General features: G+C 42.1%; 2 protein-coding genes across 2 annotated transcripts in view; one reads left to right on the forward strand and one right to left on the reverse strand.

Annotated features, from left to right (window-relative positions):
- The first annotated feature begins 1,568 nt into the window (after window positions 1–1,568).
- Window positions 1,569–19,488, forward strand: part of NEDD4 (NEDD4 E3 ubiquitin protein ligase) — a 144,459-nt gene continuing 126,539 nt past the window's right edge. The window contains exon 1 of the mRNA XM_003586572.6: window positions 1,569–1,672. Coding sequence (XP_003586620.1) covers window positions 1,628–1,672 — 45 coding nt within the window. The 5' untranslated portion in view covers window positions 1,569–1,627. The remainder of the gene's footprint in view (window positions 1,673–19,488) is intronic.
- Window positions 17,528–18,924, reverse strand: LOC101908048 (induced myeloid leukemia cell differentiation protein Mcl-1 homolog). The gene is made up of 2 exons (XM_059890724.1): window positions 18,887–18,924; window positions 17,528–18,274 (listed from the first exon to the last, which is right to left on the reverse strand). Exons 1-2 carry the CDS (start codon window positions 18,922–18,924, stop codon window positions 17,530–17,532), a joined length of 783 nt encoding a protein of 260 aa, XP_059746707.1. The 3' UTR covers window positions 17,528–17,529.

The raw sequence follows: 19,488 nt of genomic DNA on the forward strand, positions 1-19,488 counted from the left end.
AAACTAAATGGGTCCTGCCAAACAAAGTCCAACAAAATCTTATATAACAAACTATTAATATGGGTTACAGTCTTATTCTCCTTTCTGCACTTGAACTTGTTTATTCTGATTTCCTTAAGGAAAATTTAAATTAGATTTTGAGATTCCAGAGTTTTGCAAATTTCTGCAACTGTAGGAAAAGGACTCATTTGAAAAGACCCTGATGCTGGGAAAGACTGAAGGTGGGAGGAGAAGGGGGAGACAGAGGATGAGACGGTTGAATGGCATCACCGACTCAATGGTCATGAGTTTGAGTAAACTCTGGGAGTTGGTGATGGGCCTGGAAGCCTGGCCTGCTGCAGTCCATGGAGTTGCAAAGAGTTGGACACGACTGAGAGACTGAACTGAACTGAAGAAAAGGACAAGGTATTAGTCCTAACTTAGTGAGCACTTATCATTTTCCCCATTCCCTTTGGGGTGGTTTATTTGATGAGGATCATCCTGTGACTGTAGAAGTATAAAACCCATCAGATATGGCTGTAAAATAAGCATGATTATTCCATAGTATGCTGCTGCTAAGTCGCTTCAGTAGTGTCCGACTCTGTGCGACCCCATAGACGGCAGCCTACCAGGCTCCCCCATCCCTGGGATTCTCCAGGCAAGAACACTGGAGTGGGTTGCCATTTCCTTCTCCAATGCATGAAAGTGAAAAGTGAAAGTGAAGTTGCTCAGTCGTGTTCGACTCAGCGACCCCCTGGACTGCAGCCTTCCAGGTTCCTCCATCCACGGGATTTTCCAGGCAAGAGTACTGGAATGGGGTGCCATTGCCTTCTCCGCTATAGTATAGGAGGTCCTAGTTTATTTTCTCCCTTCTTTGCTATCTTCCAGCGGTGCTGCAGATCAAGGCTTACTTAGCTAAGCAGATTTACAGGGTTAAGCCTGAAGGCTGGACATTATTGGCAGACCATATAACAAGAAATATTAATTGGTACAGTGTTTACAAGTCACAGGGAGTGAATTTCAGATCCTGAGTCCAAGGCTGATGCGATCCCTACTAGCGTCCCCATTTGCCGCCATGCTCAGGCTGGGCTTTGCACCTGGGTCCCAAGGTCCGGCTGCTTTTGGAATCCGTAGCCTCAACCCACAAAATACAGGTCTGATTCTTAGCTTATGGAGAGAGTGAGGCGGATCTCAGTGAGACATGTTGCCGAGGAGAGCCGCAGCTTTGCTTTCCTGGGGAAGGGCAGGAGTCCTCCCGGCGCCACTGCCCGCTTGGCGAAATGCCTGGGGGCTGCCTAGATCCCCGAGGCGGCGAGGTCTGGCCTCATCCTCCTGGCGGGGAGACGGAAGGCGAGCCCCCACTCCTCTCACCCGAGTCCCAGCGCCCACGCTCCCCCACCGCGCGCGGCTCCCAGGCCCGGAGCCTTTTCACACGCGCCGCCGCCGAGGCGCCGCAGGCCCTCCCCGCCCCGCTTTCTCGTGTCACTAGCGCTAGTTGGCCGCTGGGGGCGCTGTGCGGCCTGGGGAGGACGGCCCCCTCTTCCTCCAACTCCTCCCTCCTCCTCCCTCTTCTCCGCCTCCTCCTCCTCACTACAGTTCCCACTCTGGGTGGGGGCGAGCGCGTCCGGTTTGCAGGAACCTTTCGGAAATGGCAACTTGCGCGGTGGAGGTGTTCGGGCTCCCGGAGGACGAGGTGAGGGGTACGCGGGACTCCGAGCGGGCTTCCCATCGCGCTGCCCATCAACGGGACTGGAGGAGGGGGCGGCGGCCGGAGGGGCGGCTGTCAGCGACCTCCTTCCTCTGCGCGAGACCCGGGAGCGCGCCGGGCGCTGTGGGGACCCCCCGAGACTGCCCGGCTCGCACAGGCTTGTGGGCGGGGGCGTTGCTTTAGGAAGCGGCATTTTCTTCGCGAGCCTGTGGACTCCACACCCCTCTTTTCCCTAGAACCGCCGCCTTCCTTGTCAGTTTCTTTCAGGAAGTGATGAGGAGGGGGGTTAGGCAGCCCTCGGGTTGACTGCGCGGGGGTACGCGCAGCACCTCGCCTGCCCCTTCCTGCCACCCCGAGCCGAGTATGCGTGAGCTCCGGGAGGGGGTGGGGTGCATTTCCCTGGAGCTTAGCATCCCGGCTGTTGATTAGACTATTCTGGCAAAGAGAAACCCTTTGGGCTTAACTTTATGGACTTTGACCTGAAGTGTCATTAGTTTTTTTTTTTCTTTTTCTTTTTCTTCTGATATCCTTTTAAACTCTCTTAGACGAGATGGGGATGGGAAAGCAGGGAGATAGATTTTTTCCCCCCTTCCTATTTAGCAACAAGTGTCAAGTGTGGAAAGTTCATGTTGTTTCCCTGGTCTTCACTGATATTTTACAGATGAAGCCAAAAAAGTATAAATATTTAAAAGGACTTGCCACAGCTGTTCAACCTTAAAATTCTGTGATTTGAGAAGGCAAAACTGTCTCTTATCAGCTAAATAACTTATGCTGGTTATGCCTTGTGCTTATTAAAAACAAACTTATTTGTAAAGAGTAGTTCCATTTTAAATGAGATGGGGCTTCCTTGTGTTATTGGTGATTGTCTCAAAAATGGAATGGGTGGAAAATGAAAAGAATGTCTAGTCTAACAGTGACTGGTTAAATTTTGCTCACAAAAAATATGAGCATTCTTGCTGATTGAATAAGCTGTCACATGTTCCTATTATCAAGATTAGACCCAATTAACTGTAAATCTTTCAGCCTAATTTAGATTAATTACTTAGATTGTTCTAAGTGTTGTAATAGTGCTTTCTCTTGGTAACTTGGTATCTTCAGTCTCTACAAAGTATCTTTATGTTTCTCTTGAAAGCTTTTGGTTTATAAGCAGTGGGCAACTTGTTGATTCAAGCAAGTTATCTCAGAGTGTTTTGAGAATGATTATGTGATGCAATTAGAATTGAATTTCTTAGTTATTGCTACCAGAGGAGAAACAAAGAAGTGGTGGACAAATGGTGGCTTCTTGGCAATCCTAAGGAAAGACTGTCAGTATGTTATGGCTGAAGATAATAGTCTAGCTAATGTCCCATTATTGTTCTGTAGAAGAGATCAGAAGAAACTAATGCAGTATTGAAACTATGATAGCTTTCTTCTTATCAGATCTGTCTCCCTGCTTGCTACAACAAACTGTTCAAGGCAGATAATCTCAGACTGGCAGGCTGGCCTTGGACTTTCTTTCCTTGTTGTTGTTACTACTCAGAGGTAAGCTCTGCGAGTCCAGATTTCTCATCTCACTTTCTTCCAGCAGAACCAATTGATCCTAGATATCATCTTGCCAGAGGTGTCATTCATTCTGTTTCTCTCTCCTTCCATCCCTCTCCCCTCTTGGTACAGATCTGTGTTTTCAGTTATTTGCTTCTCACATCATTCTTCTTCCCAACTGAGATAAATCAAATTATGCCAATTGGTGGGTGGTCAGTCAGCAACTGGTACTAAGGGCCAGAAACTCCACCCTTTGAAATGAGGTTTTCCTAAACTGGGTGAAGGATTTGTACTTTTGGGCACTTTCGTGGTGTGGGGCCCACTCTGTTGGCACGGTGGGCGTCCTGATTGTCAGACTCAGATTTCCCTCCTGCTCTCTCTGTTCCCTTTTTCCTCAATGAGGAAGAGTGAGATAGGAAGATAAGAGACAACATGATAAAGTGTCATCTTCCACTTCTTCCAGTGTAATTTGGGTTATTCATTCAACAGACACTTTTTAGCAGTCTGTTCTGTATTGTGCAGTATGCTAGGCACCAGGTACACAGAAAAAAAAAGCTGTGTCCGCCTGTTTTGTGAGAAGCTCACAGTCTGTGGGGAAGACAAAAACCGCTTGTATTCTGGTAGAGATTGTCATTTCATCACTATCATTTGCTTTTTATTTTCTGATCTATCACAAAAGTAAAAGAGGGCTTAGAAAAATCACCCACTCATTCCTTTTATTTTTTGAAGAAAAACATTGCAGCGATGTCATTTTCTAAAACTCACAGACTAGCCTTGGAATAGGCAGCCCTCTGCTGTTGGTTATAAGTAAGATAGGGTTCATATGGCAGCAAAAGAGATAATTAGTTTAAATTAGAAACAGAAACAAAGAGAAAAATGAATGGAGATGGGATAGAAGATGGTGAGAGAACTGTAATTTAACCAGTATATACTGGAGAGCCACTGAGTCACACTGTATGAGCATGTTAGTATACCAAAATTTAGGTCATTATACCTCTCTCTCACTTGTCAGTGAGTTTTAGCTCTTCTAATTTAAGTGTCTTTGAGTAAGAGACAGTCCTGGCTCCATGTACAGAATTTTGTCATTAAAGTTTAATAAACTAAGAAAGTAGCATAATTTATACCAAATTTACTCTGACAACCTCTTTTTGAAAAGTATTTATTTGTTTGTTTGACTGCCCTGGGTCTTAGTTTTGGCATGCAGGATCTAGTTCCCAGACCAGGGATCAAACCTGGGCCCCCTGCATAGGGAGCTCGGAGTCTCAGCCACTGAACCACTAGGGAGGTCCCTCTGACAGTCTCTTGGGATTAATAGTAGCAGATAACTCCCACCCAGCTATGGTAAGTAGTGTGATATACATGGGACTGGCCACTCAGCATCCTTTCCTCTTCATTTCAGTGGACTTACCTGTTACACAGAGGCTAGAAAGCTAAACACTGTGTTTCTCAGACTCTTGCATTTAGCCTTCCAGAAAGAGTGGTGAAACAGTTTTCCCAGTGAGGTACCCCTACTCGAGATGGGGAAGGTGCAAATAAAGTGATGCTATATAACTTCTTGTTTCTTTGGCTTTTTCTGCTGACAAGCATAGTCATATAGATATTGAGTTTTTCTAACAAAAGTCTTTTAGTGCCTGATAAGTTGTTTTGTGGGCATTGATAGGAAATTACAGAAATAGTGGTGGTGGCAGCTTCCTGGCATCTAGATGGATTATGTTCGTAAAGTCAGCAGGTCTGATGGTGGCTCCTGATAACCTTCCTTTCTCAGATGTCGCAGCTTCCTGGGTAGGCCAGTTCTGAGGTGTTTTGGGGTCCTCTAAAGGCACAGCCTAGAGCCTACCTCTCCAGCTCTTTTGGAAGCACCTAATTCCCTGTTGGAGAAGACTCTTGAGAGTTCCTTGGACTGCAAGGAGATCCAACCAGTCCATTCTGAAGGAGATCCGCCCTGGGATTTCTTTGGAAGGAATGATGCTAAAGCTGAAACTCCAGTACTTTGGCCCCCTCGTGCGAAGAGTTGACTCATTGGAAAAGACTCTGATGCTGGGAGGGATTGGGGGCAGGAGGAGAAGGGGATGACAGAGGATGAGATGGCTGGATGGCATCACTGACTCGATGGACGTGAGTCTCAGTGAACTCCGGGAGTTGGTGATGGACAGGGAGGCCTGGCGTGCTGTGATTCATGGGGTCGCAAAGAGTTGGACAGGACGGACCGACTGATCTGATCTGATCCGAATTCCCTGTATGAGCTTCTTTCTTCTGAAAATATCTAGAGTACCTTCTATTTCCTGCAGCTGAAACCTGACTGGAAAGGAAAAGAAAAGAAGGAAATAAAGAGGAAAGGATTGAGTCTCCATTGCCAGTTTGGGAGTAGAGTTTGCACATACAGAAGAATGGATGTCTCTGATGCTGACATCTACAACAGTACGTAAGCAACAGGGTTTCTAAGAAGTGCATGTTCTGACACTTCTAGACTGTCACTGAGCAGAAGCAGACCCTTCCTGCCCTGGCATCATACTGAGCATGAGAACCAAGTTCCCAAAACCTGTATTCACTGCACACAAAGAAGGAGAAGCACAGTGTACCTGGCAGCCATGTTAGTGTCTAACCCAGTACTTCATGTGTTGTTCTTCCCATCACTGCTTTTTTGCAGTTCTTTAATTCCAGCATAGGAAAAGGAGTACGTCAAGGCTATGTATTGTCACCCTGCTTATTTAACTTATATGCAGAGTACATCATGAGAAACGCTGGGCTGGAAGAAGCACAAGCTGGAATCAAGATTGCCAGGAGAAATATCAATAACCTCAGATATGCAGATGACACCACCCTTATGGCAGAAAGTAAAGAAGAACTAAAGAGCCTCTTGGTGAAAGTGAAAGAGGAGAGTGAAAAAGTTGACTTAAAGCTCAGCATTCAGAAAACTAAGATCATGGCATCTGGTCCCATCACTTCATGGGAAATAGATGGGGAAACAGTGGAAACAGTGTCAGACTTTGTTTTTTTTTGGGGCTCCAAAATCACTGCAGATGGTGACTGCAGCCATGAAATGAAAAGACACTTACTCCTTGCAAGGAACGCTATGACCAACCTAGATAGCATATTAAAAAGCAGAGACATTACTTTGCGAACAAAGGTTCGTCTAGTCAAGGCTATGGTTTTTCCAGTGGTCATGTATGGATGTGAGAGTTGGACTGTGAAGAAAGCTGAGTGCCAAAGAATGGATGCTTTTGAACTGTGGTGTTGGAGAAGACTCTTGAGAGTCCCTTGGACTGCAAGGAGATCCAACCAGTCTATTCTAAAGGAGATCAGCCCTGGGATTTCTTTGGAAGGAATGATGCTAAAGCTGAAACTCCAGTACTTTGGCCACCTCATGTGAAGAGTTGACTCATTGGAAAAGACTCTGATGCTGGGAGGGATTGGGGGCAGGAGGAGAAGGGGATGACAGAGGATGAGATGGCTGGATGGTATCACCGACTTGATGGACGTGAGTTTGGGTGAACTCCGGGAGTTGGTGATGGACAGGGAGGCCTGGTGTGCTGCAATTCCTGGGGTCGCAAAGAGTCAGACACGACTGAGCGACTGAACTGAACTGAACTGAATTCCAGCATCATTCTAATTATTTTTTGTGAGTTTCCATGGGAACAAAGAAGTAGATAAATTTAGTTCATTTTTAATAATTTGCTTTTTAATTATGTTAAACCAACTGAGAAGTTGGAAGTACAGTACAAAGAACTCCAAATCCTCCTAAAGCAGATTCTCCACCTGTTGTTATTTCACCATAATTGTTCCATAACCTTTTAATTGTCATTTTCATTAGTCTTTTTGGGGAACCATTTGAGGAAAACCTGCATGTAGGATTTCCCATCACCACTAAATACTCTTTATTTTCCTAAAGGAAGAATGTTTTCCTGCATCACAGCCATCCAGCCCTCTAAGGTAGGAAGTCAACATTGTTATGACACTACACCCAATCCACGGATCCCATTCAGTCTTTGACCAGAGTTCTAATAGTTTCTCTTCTTTTACAATGTAGAATCCCATCCAGAAGTGTATGTTGCATGTACTTTGTATCAGTTCCTCAGTCTTTCTTATCCTTAACAACTGTAAGGAGCACAGGCTGTATAACCTGTCAATGTTCCTCAACTTGGATCTGTTTACTGTTTCCTCAGGATGACGTCAAAGCCATGCTTTGGGGGCAGGAATTATCGAGTCAATACCATATTTTTCTCAGGGTATATCAAGGGGTGCTTGATTTTGGCTTATCTCATCATCGTTTAACCTTGATCACTTGGTAATTTTGGTGTCTGCTAGGTTTCTTCTTGGTGATGTTGCTGCTTTCCCTTTATAATTGATTGATATTTTGTGGAGGCATATTCAGAGACTGTGGTAGTATCCCATTCCTCATTCATTACGAAAGGTTGTTGTTGAATGAAAAGATGCCGGGATTCTTGGCCTCCGGAGGAGAAGAATTCAATCCAGGGCCAGAGACGAAGCTTGATCGCTCAGAGCTTTTGTGTAATAAAGTTTTATTAAAGTATAAAGGAGATAGAGAAAGCTTCTGACATAGGCATCAGAAGGGGGCAGAAAGAGTACCCCGCTGCTAGTCTTTAGCTGGATGTTAATATAGTCACTAGCAGTCTGTTAATGAAAGAAAGGAATGTCTTAAAACTCAGAATGGCACTGGGCCCCTCTCCCATAAGATGCATTTTGGGATAATCTTGACCAGACGATTCATCCCGGCCCATAAAATGATTAACTTGAATCTTGTAGAAGGGCAGATTACCATACAAATAGTTTAGTTTACATAGATTAGGGGAACAATATCTGAGTATAACATACTGGTTTGTCAAGTAGGTTCTGAGCCGTTAGGCAGAACCGACTTGAAGACAGAGTCTGCGGTAAATGCATAGTACATTAGCATAGCTTAAGACAAACATTTCCATAAGAGAAATGGATCGGTTAACTCAAGGTTTGAGAATAGTTAACTTCAGGTGAAACCAGGTGTCAGTATGGCAACATAGTATTTTAAGAGAAACCTCCTTTTAAATTTGTATAGAAAAGGAAAAAAAATATCGCTAGTTTGTTTCCTCCTGCCGCTTAAGAGAGATAAAAATGTCTGACACTTGCAGGCTATTTCCTCCGTTTGGAGACCCCTGGCCTTCCTGCCTGTTACTCCCTCAATCAGATCTGCATCCACTAGTTTTAATATCCATCCATGACTTCCACCTGAAACAAATGCTGCTGTTTTTATTTCCATTTTTATTAATTGATGTTTTGTGTAAGAAGAACCTTTTCTTTCTTGGCCATTTGCTATCTGTTTATTTATTTGTATCAGCATGGACCTGTAGAATCCCACCTGTTCAATGGGTTGTAATTAATCTCTATCCTTAAATATTTTATGGCTCAAACTATCTCGGTTTGGCCAGTGGAAGCTTTTTCAAGGAGGTTCCTGTGTCCTTATGGCAAGTCCCCACCATTCTTTGAACTCTTCATTACTTTTCTGGCAGAAGATGTTCTAGGCTCCTCTTATATTTTGCCTGGTCCAGCACTTTCTGGAATCAGCCATTTCTCCTAGAAACACTGGTTCATTTAGTAGGGAAATGGTTTTTAGAAAGGGCTTCCCTGGTGGCTCAGATGGTAAAGAATCTGCCTGCAATGCAGGAGACTTGGATTTGATCCCTAGGTTGGGAAGATCCCCTGGAGAAGGGAATGGCTACCCACTCCAGTATTCTTGCCTGAAGAATTCCATGGACAGGGGAGCCTGGCGGGCTACAGTTCATGGGGTCACAAAGAGTTGGACATGTCTGAGTGGCTAAAATGAACAGTGAAAATTCTGAGTTTCATTATCCTCATTCTATTTACTTATTTGCTTAGTCCCAATTTACATATGTTTCTGGTATAAATGATCTTCCAGTCATGCAGATATGTCCTCTGTCTGCCACTTCTGCACCCTGCGTTTAGCTCCCTGGGTGCCAGTGGGAGCACTGCCGTGTATGTCCATGCTGTCTTCCTCTCTGTCCTCCGAGGCCCATTCCAGTGGGCATGCTACTGAAGCCTCTCTATATGGCACCTTCCTCTTCTCCTCAGTTCCCCATGCTGTGGACCTGCTGCTCATGCACCTCCATGCACCTTACTGCTCCCCCCAAACTCTGCCTGAGGCCTGCTGTTGATTCCTCTGCACCAGGAAGAGAAGAGAAGGGACTACAATTTTTTTTTTTTTTAAACAGCTAACTATTAACAATTCATATATCACATGGGAATAGAATCTTGGAGGTACCCTTTAAATACATCACTTAGGGAGAGGAGGGGTATAAAAATTGGAATTTGACTAGGTTGTAATTCTGGCCCTGTCACTTATAGGACACCTGGCATAAGTTTTTGACATTTGTCAGAAAAGGATATTTAAGTCAGCTATTTGCCTACCTCCTAGCTATATCTGGTATTAAGAATATTATATTCTACCACACCTGGAGACCTATAAGATTGCTGATTCGAATTGCTAAACTCACTGTTCTACTGAATCAGTGTTACTTCTTCCTTTTTGAAGCTTCCATTTAGTCTGTATTCTGTCCCAATCCTGTCAAAGTTTTAAGAGGATAAATGAATTGGAAGGTTAATAAATCTTCAGATAAATGCTGAGAGAAAGACACAGCACAAACAAATACAAAAATGTCTTGATGAGACTTTTGTGAAATAAATATATCTGTAGCATAACCTCCTGGCTTGACCCAAATACTTGACTTTCCTTGAGTGAGCCATGTTGGAGTGACGAAAAGACTAATGTGGACAACCAATCATGTCAGTATAGATAGATGCTGTAATGAAAATATCCTCCTCCAGGGTGAAAAAGTCATTTGAAATATAATCATAGTTGCCTTTAATTGAATACTTGCTATACACAGATTTCCAGGTTCTGTGTTCTCTATACTTTGTAATTATCCCAACTGTCCTGAGAAACTAGGTACTGCTATCTTCATATTACAGATGGGAAATCTGAAATTGTGATTTGCTCAAGGACTTAATCTCAGTAGGTAGACTGAGTGACTTCACTTTCACTTTTCACTTTCATTCATTGGAGAAGGAAATGGCAACCCACTCCAGTGTTCTTTCCTGGAAAATCCCAGGGACGGCAGAGCCTGGTGGGCTGCCGTCTGTGGAGTCGCACAGAGTCAGATACAACTGAAGTGACTTAGCAGCAGCAGCAGACGTAGGACTGAAACCCAGAACTCTTTTGTACCAAAGTCATGGTCTTTCCTCTGTCCTACTGTGAATAGTTGCTCAAATAATAGAAATTAACAGATGAGATTCTTGTTCAGTAAGAGGATGAATGGAACATGTGCAGAAGTAACTTGCAACTATTCCTCTGTTCTTCTGAATCTTCTGTTTGTTTGTTTTTTTTTTTTATAGCTTTTCAGTGGACCTATGAAGTACTTGAATTCTGTATTTGCTTGAAAAATATTTGTTGAACATTTGAGTCAGGCTATTTGGTTATAATGAAGGACAACAGACTTTACTGAATTTATAGCCTAGAGGAAGAGAGGGTCATTAAATACATAATCACACATCAATGTTTTATAAATGTTACAAAGGAAAAGGTGTGTAAGATAAAAGTATATAACAGGAAAAAAAAAGAATTAGTCTTATAGGGAGGAGGGGAGAGAATATGAGGAAAAGCAGAGCAAGTACACTACGGATGGATAGGAGTTAGCCAGGCAGGGAAGGGGAAACGCCTTCTAGGTAAACAGAAGTGCATGTGCAAAAGATGAGATGGAGATGACCGTAAAGACACCTCGAGTGTTGGACAAAGAGGGACGGTATCAGGAGTTGAATCTGGAGTGGAGAGCAGACCCCAGTGAGGCACGGCCTTAAGGCCATTTATTCAGGATTTTGTATGGGACCCTAGGGCTTCCCAGGTGGCACTAGTGGTAAAGAACCTGCCTGCCAGTGCAGGAGACATAAGAGATGTGGGTTCGATCCCTGGGTCGGGAAGATCCCCTGGAGAAGGAAATGGCAACCCACTCCAGTGTTCTTGCCTAGAGAATCCCATGGATAGAGGAGTATGGCAGGCTACAGTTCATATGGTTGCCAAGAGTCCAACACCACTGAAGCGACTTAGCACGCATGCATGCATGGCATCCTAAGTGGAATGGAAACTCACTGATTACCTGTGTTACCTTACACACACATCATCATCACCACCAACATTGCTATTATTTTTCTCATAAGTTTTTCCTCATGTATTTAATATTTTCTTTTCTTGTTATTTCTTCATTTCTTCCCATACCTCTGACTTTCCATCTGGGTTGACTTTTTTTTTCTGCCTGGAGAAATTCTCTAGAATTTCTTTCAGTGAATGTTTCCTGCTAATGAAGTTCATTGGTTTTTGTTTTTGTCTGAAAATGTCTTTATTTTACTTTTCTTTCCTGAGGGCAGGGAGGAGTACAATTTATCCATAGTGAAATGCACATATCTCAATGTACAATTTGATGTACAAGATTTTCAACAACATACATAGCCAAGTGTAGCTGACAATCCAATTAAGATGTAGAACATTTCCTTCACTCCTAAATGTTTCCTTGAGTCTTCTTCCATTCAACTTCTCACCTTCACTCAGGCAACTTTTTATTGCCATGTATTAGTTTTGCCTTGGTCCTGAAACTTCGTTTAAATGAAATCATACAGTATTTACTTTTTGGTGTCTGGCTTCTTTTGTTTAATGTTATGTTTTTCAAAGTAGTAATGTGGTTGTTTGATTTAGTAGCTCATTGTTTTTATTGCTGAGGCTTCCCTGGTAGCTCAGCTGGTAAAGAATCTGCCAGCTAGGTAGGAGACCCAGGTTCGATTCCTGGGTCGGGAAGATCCCCTGAAGAAGAGATAGGCTATTCACTCCAGTTTTCTTGGGATTCCGTGGTGGCTCAGACAGTAAAGAATCCACCTGCAATTTGGGAGACCTGGTTTCGAGTCCTGGGTTGGAAAGATCCTGTGAAGGAGGGTATGGCAACTCACTCCAGTATTCTTGCCTGGGAAATCCCATGGACAGAGGAGCCTGGCGGGCTATAGTCCATGGAGTCACTAAGAGTCGGAGACAACTGAGGGACTAAGCATAGCACAGTGTTCCATTGTATGAATTTACCAGATGTTTATGCACCCTACTTTTGATGGACCCTTCATTTGTTTCCAGGTTTTGGCAATTATGAATAAACCTACTATGAACATTCATCTATAGATCTTTTTTATGGAAATTATATTTTCCACAAATATAGGATATCAACTTGATATGTTTCCTTCCAGACATGTTTTATGTATAAATAAGCATTGGTATTTGTGTGTGTTAAGTCACTTCAGTCATATCCAACTCTTTGTGACGCTATGGACTGTGGTCTACCAGGTTCCTCTGTCCATGGGATTCTCCAGGCAAAAATACTGGGGTGGGTTTCCATTTTCTTCTCCAAGGGAGCTTCTGACCCAGGGATTGAACCTGCGTCTCTTTTATCTCCTGAATTGGCAGGCAGGTTCTTTACCACTATTCCACCTGGAAACCCAGAAGCATAGATATGGTGTGCTGCTGCTGCTGCTGCTAAGTCACTTCAGTTGTGTCCGACTCAGTGCGACCCCATAGATGGCAGCCCACCAGGATTCCCCATCCCTGGGATTCTCCAGGCAAGAACACTGGAGTGGGTTGCCATTTCCTTCTCCAATGCATGAAAGTGAAAAGTGAAAGTGAAGCTGCTCAGTCGTGTCTGGTATGGTGTAACACATTTTAAAGTAGTGTTAAGATGTAAGGTAATGATGAGATTCTTTTGGGGGGAGGTTCAGATCAGATTAGTCACTCAGTCGTGTCTGACTCTTTGTGACCCCATGAATCGCAGTGATTGAATAAAAAAGTTATAGTTTTTAAATGAGGAATAGTCTTGCAGTTGCATTAACTATAGCACTTCTCTTTCTTACCCTCATGCTCTTTATCTGCAGTTCTAAATTTTAGTATCCTTCATAATCACCTGCAGAGTTTGTTAGACTACTGGCCTGCCGAGGTCCAGCCCCGGCTGATCCAGGGTATTCGAAGGGGAGACGGCGCCGGCGACCTATTCAAATGTTAATTAGAGATATAAAGAGTAAAGAATGAGGATAGTTCAGTGGGAAAATTCAGTGAAGAAAAGAGGCTGAGTAGCTTGGTTTACGTGGAAAATCAGTATAACCTGTGACACCAGATTAGCTCTGACCACGGAGGCTGCAGGCGCCCTCTCGAATAGCAGAAGGTGCCCCACCTTAGACACATTCTCGAGTGGGTCTTAGAAGCCCAGGCAAATAAATGGTTGCAGAGGATATCCGCACTCCAGATGGAGACATCAGCCAGAATGTGAAAAGAAAGAATGACATGGGGAAACCAAGCTCTGGTGAGCAAGGCCCGTAGCTTTATTTTCAACAGGGGCTTTTATACCCTAAGTAACACATAGAGGATAATAGGGGATGCAAAGTCAGCAGTCTTTGATCCTTATCAAAAACCAGGGTTTCTTTCCTGCAAATTTATCGTATACAAATGGTTTAGGTGATTTACATCATCTTCTGGCCAGAAGGCCTATTAACGTTTTATGACTCTTGACAAAGACTTATCAACCATAAGACTTATTTTCTCTAAGAGTAATTATTTTAAGGTTTGGCGCCATCTTCCAAAGGTAAAATTGCATTCCTATAGGGCGGATGTGTAATGGGTTTACAACAAAGGAAATAATTTATTACCTTAAGGGTCTAAAGTTACTAACACCAAGGCCACTACTTATTTTTTCTACATACCAACTATTAATTAATACATATTCAAGGATACAATACAGGGGATGTGAAAACTTGGCAACAAGCATTGGCTCATCAATGAAATCTTTTACTAGTTTTATTCTGACAGTTTCTAACTCTCTGAGAGGCTCTAAGCTATTTGAATATCTTAAGCTTCCCGTGCCTCTCGAGGCTGGGAGACTGTAAACAATCGTATGTATAGCTGTAGGAGTCCGGGTAAATTTGTCAGGCGAGTTAGAGAACTATCTGAGGGGTTTGGATTTAAACACTCCTAGTTGCCCAGAAACTTTATTAATTGGAGCTGTAAGTTAACTCTTTGACAGAGAGAGCGAGATGGTGGTAGGGGACAGCCCCCAGTAAAGTCAGAGGTGAGAGCACAAAGCAATAAAGTAGGCAGACTCTGGTTTTTGGGGGGGTAGATGCTTGAGAATATCTGGGGGGACTCCTGAGGCTCGATCCCGCCTTTGCGTATGCCCAGCCTCCTTCCTCATGACCTTTGTCACGAGTGGAATGCCTCACCGGCTCCTGGCACTGGCCCATCAGTAGTCTATTTTCAATAGGTTCTGAAAATTTCAAGAGGTTCTGAAAATCAGAGTTTCTAAACTCATACTACTAGTCCAGGGAATACACTTTGAAAATCTCTAATGTCTCTTAAATCTAAGAATTCTAGGTATTCTAGTTTCTATTCTAGTCATTATTGCCAAAAACTCCTGAGGAATTTTGATCATATGTAGCAAATATATAGCAATCATATATATATTCCAGCATTACTAAGACAGCCCTGATTTCATTTAGTTTTCAATAAAGATGATCTAGCATTTATATTTTCATTTATATTTATACTTTTGTAAAATGTTTCAAGTAAATTTACACAGCAGAGAAGGAAAACTGCCATCAAGCCACAGGTTCCAGTATTTAATTTGGAAAAAAAGTTATATTAAAAAAAGTTAAATCCCTCCCTCCTACCCTAGTACATTTTTTGTTATGTAAATATTCAGTATTTATATTATTACACTATGTAGATGTAGCATTATTCACATCTGAACCATTGTACCATATTTATATTTATTGTACATTTTTGTTTGCTTCTATTTTCTGTACAACTGTCACATATTAAGGGAATCCTGGCAGTTCAGTAGTAAATAATCCACCTGCCAGTGCAGAAGATGTCTTCCAGTATTCTTACCTGGGAAGTTCCATGGACAGAGGAGCCTGATGGGCTACCGTCCATGAGCTCTCAAAACAGTCAAACATAACCGAGCAACTAAACAACATTACAAATTAAAGTGCAAGCTGCCTGAAAGCTTTACAACTACTCAGTGTGTTTATACACACACACATATGTAATGAATGCTGTCCATTCCCTTTCTGCATTCTGTTAGAGACAGCTTCTTCCTATGTTGCATTCCATCTGACTGGCTTGCACTCTACACCTGTCATATCACTATTGTCTGCAGGATTCCGTTTATCAGCATTGTGAGAATTCTCTTGATCTCTTTTCTGTGTTGGATCCACTGCTTTTTTTCACCTCTTGTCTTCCTCTTTCCTGATTTAGTCCCATCCTTTGTATGAGTGGGCAGTTACTATTCACTAGAGCATTTCACAATAGGGTTATCTGAACCCTATCAATATGTGTTATCTGAACCAATCCCATAGTGGTGGGATTCTCACATACAGTATATACCACCAACCCCTTTGACTTCCTCACAGAGAAGTCTTCCAGTCTTCTGGGCCCAAGAAGTGAAGGGGCTGGGAGCTCACTGTTGGTGCAGACTTTCCCTTGCTTTTAATTTGGTACCTTATTCCTACTTTCAGCTACTTCAGAAAGATTTGTTGTTAATCAAGAATTTATCATCCCCTACTATTTGCCAAGTAATCTTCTGGGTTCTATAGAGGATGCAAAGAAAACATAAAGATGAGTTTCTTGGTCTTCAAAATTTCACAATTTTAATAATTGAGAAAGATACATAGTTTATTGCCTCAGATACAAGATGGTATGTGATAGATGCTATGTAATTGAGCCTCTAACAAAGAGAAGGAAAATTCGTATCAAGGGTTTTAGAAAGATATCATTTGGTCTTTAAAGAAAGGACAGGCGTTTTTTTAAGAAAAAAAAACCTTAAATTTATACCAAACCTTTTATTTATTTATTTTTATTTTTTTTAAATGAAATAAGTATTTGTTTTATTCACAGGCTAGGCTTAGACCTGTGTTTTAACAAGCAAGCCTAATAATAGCACCATGGTTAGACTATAGCTTGCTTTGCCAAGCCATTATTGTACAATTTATTAAGCAAATAGGGGTCAAGTGTCTCTCATCCACCTGATGTGATCTTTTTATACATATTACTAATAAGTCCTATTTGGAACACCTGAAAATCTTTTAGCAAAAGCTCTGAAGATGAGCTCATGAACTCAGTTTAAATTGCACCAGTTAAATTAGGACAAATGGAAGGAATTCAAAATAAGTAGTTGCCCAATTAGAGCCCATCATCTGAAAGTCATCAGCCTGTGTGTTCCACCCCCCAAAATAAAACTTAAAACCTTGACTCAATTATGCAAAACCCAGGTTGTAACAAAGTGAAAGGATTAATTTCCATTAATTTCTCAGTCCCAGGTTAAAAAACAAACAAACAAACAAAAAACCCCAAACAGCATTTTATGAAATACTTACCCAAATCAAGATAGGAAAATTAAAGCCTGCATAGTTATCAGAATTGTTGTACTACACCAGGTTGCATACAATTACATCAGCTGGTTCTGTATACAATCTAGTATTGACTAGAACAAAGATTAGAATAGAAAAGCTGTAAGAAACAGGTTCCTAACTATAGAAACTGAATTTAAGGGTATGAAAAAATGAAAGTAAAATTTTGTTTTTATCTTTTTGATTAATACTAATTTCCAAACTTATAAACAATTTTTACAGATAAACAGAAGTTTTTCAAAATTGTAATTCTATTCAAACTTTCAGTATTCTTGGCCATGACATTAGGCAAATAAGAATCCCTCAAAGTAGAACAGCTATAAACATCCTGAGCATTTGGTCTATTGAAGAATCCCACGTGGGAAAGCTAACTAGAGAGGAAAAAAGCTTCCCTTCACTCTGCTGTACAGTACTGAGGCTTCTTGTCATAGTTGTAGCTTAAATTTTACATATGCCACTGGCGTTGTTAGTGCTTCTATTTAAGTTTATGAATTCAGTGGGCATATCTATGACCAGCCTGTCCATTTCCTGTTCTAGGAGAGTTGTTTCTCCACTCTACAGTCTTCACCAAAATGTCCATCTCCACAGCTTCCCAAAGGTTGCCTGTTGCTGAAACGGAACTCAGCTTCTTTCAGATACTGACTCTTCAAGGGGAAATTACTTTTCTCATGTGTTTATTACTGTTAGCCACAATCCTCCTGTCACTTGGTTTTATCCATCGCTAGGTGATGGCCTGCACAGCCTGATGTCCGACTTCATAAATATGTGAGTTCACAGTGGTGATTTTGTTGGCTGTTTTGGTGGTTGAAGAATCAATTATTGCACTTAAAAGGCTATCTTATTAGATATGCCAAACCAGCTCCTACTCCGGCAACACCTGCAAAAGCCAGCAGCACATTTCTGATGCCGCCTTCTAGGTCCTCTACATGGAAGAACTCCACAAACCCATCCCAGCCTCTTTCTTTGACTATCCAGTCTCGTTTTGACCTTACGAGAACATCTGTGATGCTTTCTGCTAGTGGTTCGATGCAGCTTTCTTGATTTATACTCTTAAAGTGTTTGGCCACAAAGGCACCAAAAGAAATAAGAGTCACAATCCTGCCCCAGTTTGTTACTCTGTCACTGAAAACATGAACCATCACTCGAGACAAAGATTTAACATCGTCTTCGTTTTTGATGTCCAGTTTCTGAAGCATGCCTTGGAAAGCCGTCTCGTGGTTGTGCTGCACCCCATCCCCGACTCGGTGCAGGGTCTCCAACGCCTTCCGGCTGGTGGCCCCAGACCCGCCCAGGGGCTTCACATCCTTGGCGCCGGTTGCCTGCTCCCGGAGGTACCGAGAGATAATCTCCAGGGACTGCCAATATAACTCGTCCTCCTCCTCCTCTGCTGGGGGCGGCGTCGAGGGCAGCAAGCCGTCCGAGCCTGGACTGTTGTTACTGGCTTCTCTGACCAACAAAGGTAAAGGCCGGACGGCAGGCCGCTTCCCGAGAGGGTCTGGCTTGCACCCGTCCGGCTCCTCTTCGGGCGACATGATGGCATCGGAGATCAGGGATTCCATCTCTTCAGCTATACCAAACCTTTTAAATTAAACTTTAAAACCTAAATTAAATTTTAAAACCTTTATCTCATTATTATTATGGTAGCTATTTTCATTGTTGCATATTTATCCATCTGAATTTATGATTTTATGGAGTTGTCAGAGAACAGATACCATTTGGCAACTTGATTATTCCAATTAACATTATAATTATTTTTGTCATTAAATAATATTAATATTCCATTTTTAATGGTCTCTAAAGAATCTGCTCAGATGATGTAGGACTTGAACAATGAAGGGGTAGAGGATGGGGAAGGATCTCCCAGGCAGAAGGACTCCAGCTTGTATAAAAACTCAGAGATAAGTAAACACAGGACATATCTTTTTTAAAAAGTAGACTGGTGGGAGTGGGCAATGAAAGGAGGGGAGAAGGATGAAGAGGTTAACAAAAATTCTCCCAAGACCTTTGAGAGATGGAAAGACTTAAAGCTCTGGATTTCCTGTTCCTGGTTTTTATTTATTTATTTGGTGGGGGAGGTTGACAGAAGATTAAGGCATAATTCATCACTGTTTTCATGAATTGTAGAGAAAATCTCAGCCTTTGGAAAGCTGCTTTTAATTACTGAAGCTGCCTGCATTGATAACATATTACCAGTTTGTTTCCCCCTGTCCTTGAAAGAAGCCACACATCTTTGCCTGCAAGTTGCAACCTTTTCATTTCACTTTCAAAAATCAGTAAAGCTCTCTTATGAGTGAAAGAGGGGGAGAGTCCAGCTTTAGTGAATAGCCCTGGTCTGCTTGAGGATAAAGACTCTGTTTTGATTAAGGAAAAGATGTTTCTTTTTTTTTTTTTTTTGGTCTCTTTTTTACTAATTTCAGTACATCTGGAATTCTGTTAATACTACTTTTAGTGTCACAATTCTAAAATTACTAAAGAGTTTGGTCTCTAGTTGCAACATATATGGCCTTCTTCATTTGCAAAGATAATATCAGTGTGATCTCTGATGATGGATGTGATCAAAGAGAGCAGTGGGGACAATTTTTTAGCATAAACTTACAAAATGAAGTTATATGAATGAAAATATGAAAATAAATGGTATTTCTTATTTAGTTTCCTGAAAGATTCTTAAATCAATATAGCTTTACATCATTTAACCACAGCATCTGAAGTAGTTCTCATTTTTGTGGTTGTAAAATGCAAGGATAAAGTTTAAAAGTTAAATGTGTCTGTGACTGTAAGTTATTACCCCTTGG

Source organism: Bos taurus, chromosome 10 (genome assembly GCF_002263795.3).
Source record: "Bos taurus isolate L1 Dominette 01449 registration number 42190680 breed Hereford chromosome 10, ARS-UCD2.0, whole genome shotgun sequence".
Lineage (NCBI taxonomy): Eukaryota > Metazoa > Chordata > Mammalia > Artiodactyla > Bovidae > Bos > Bos taurus.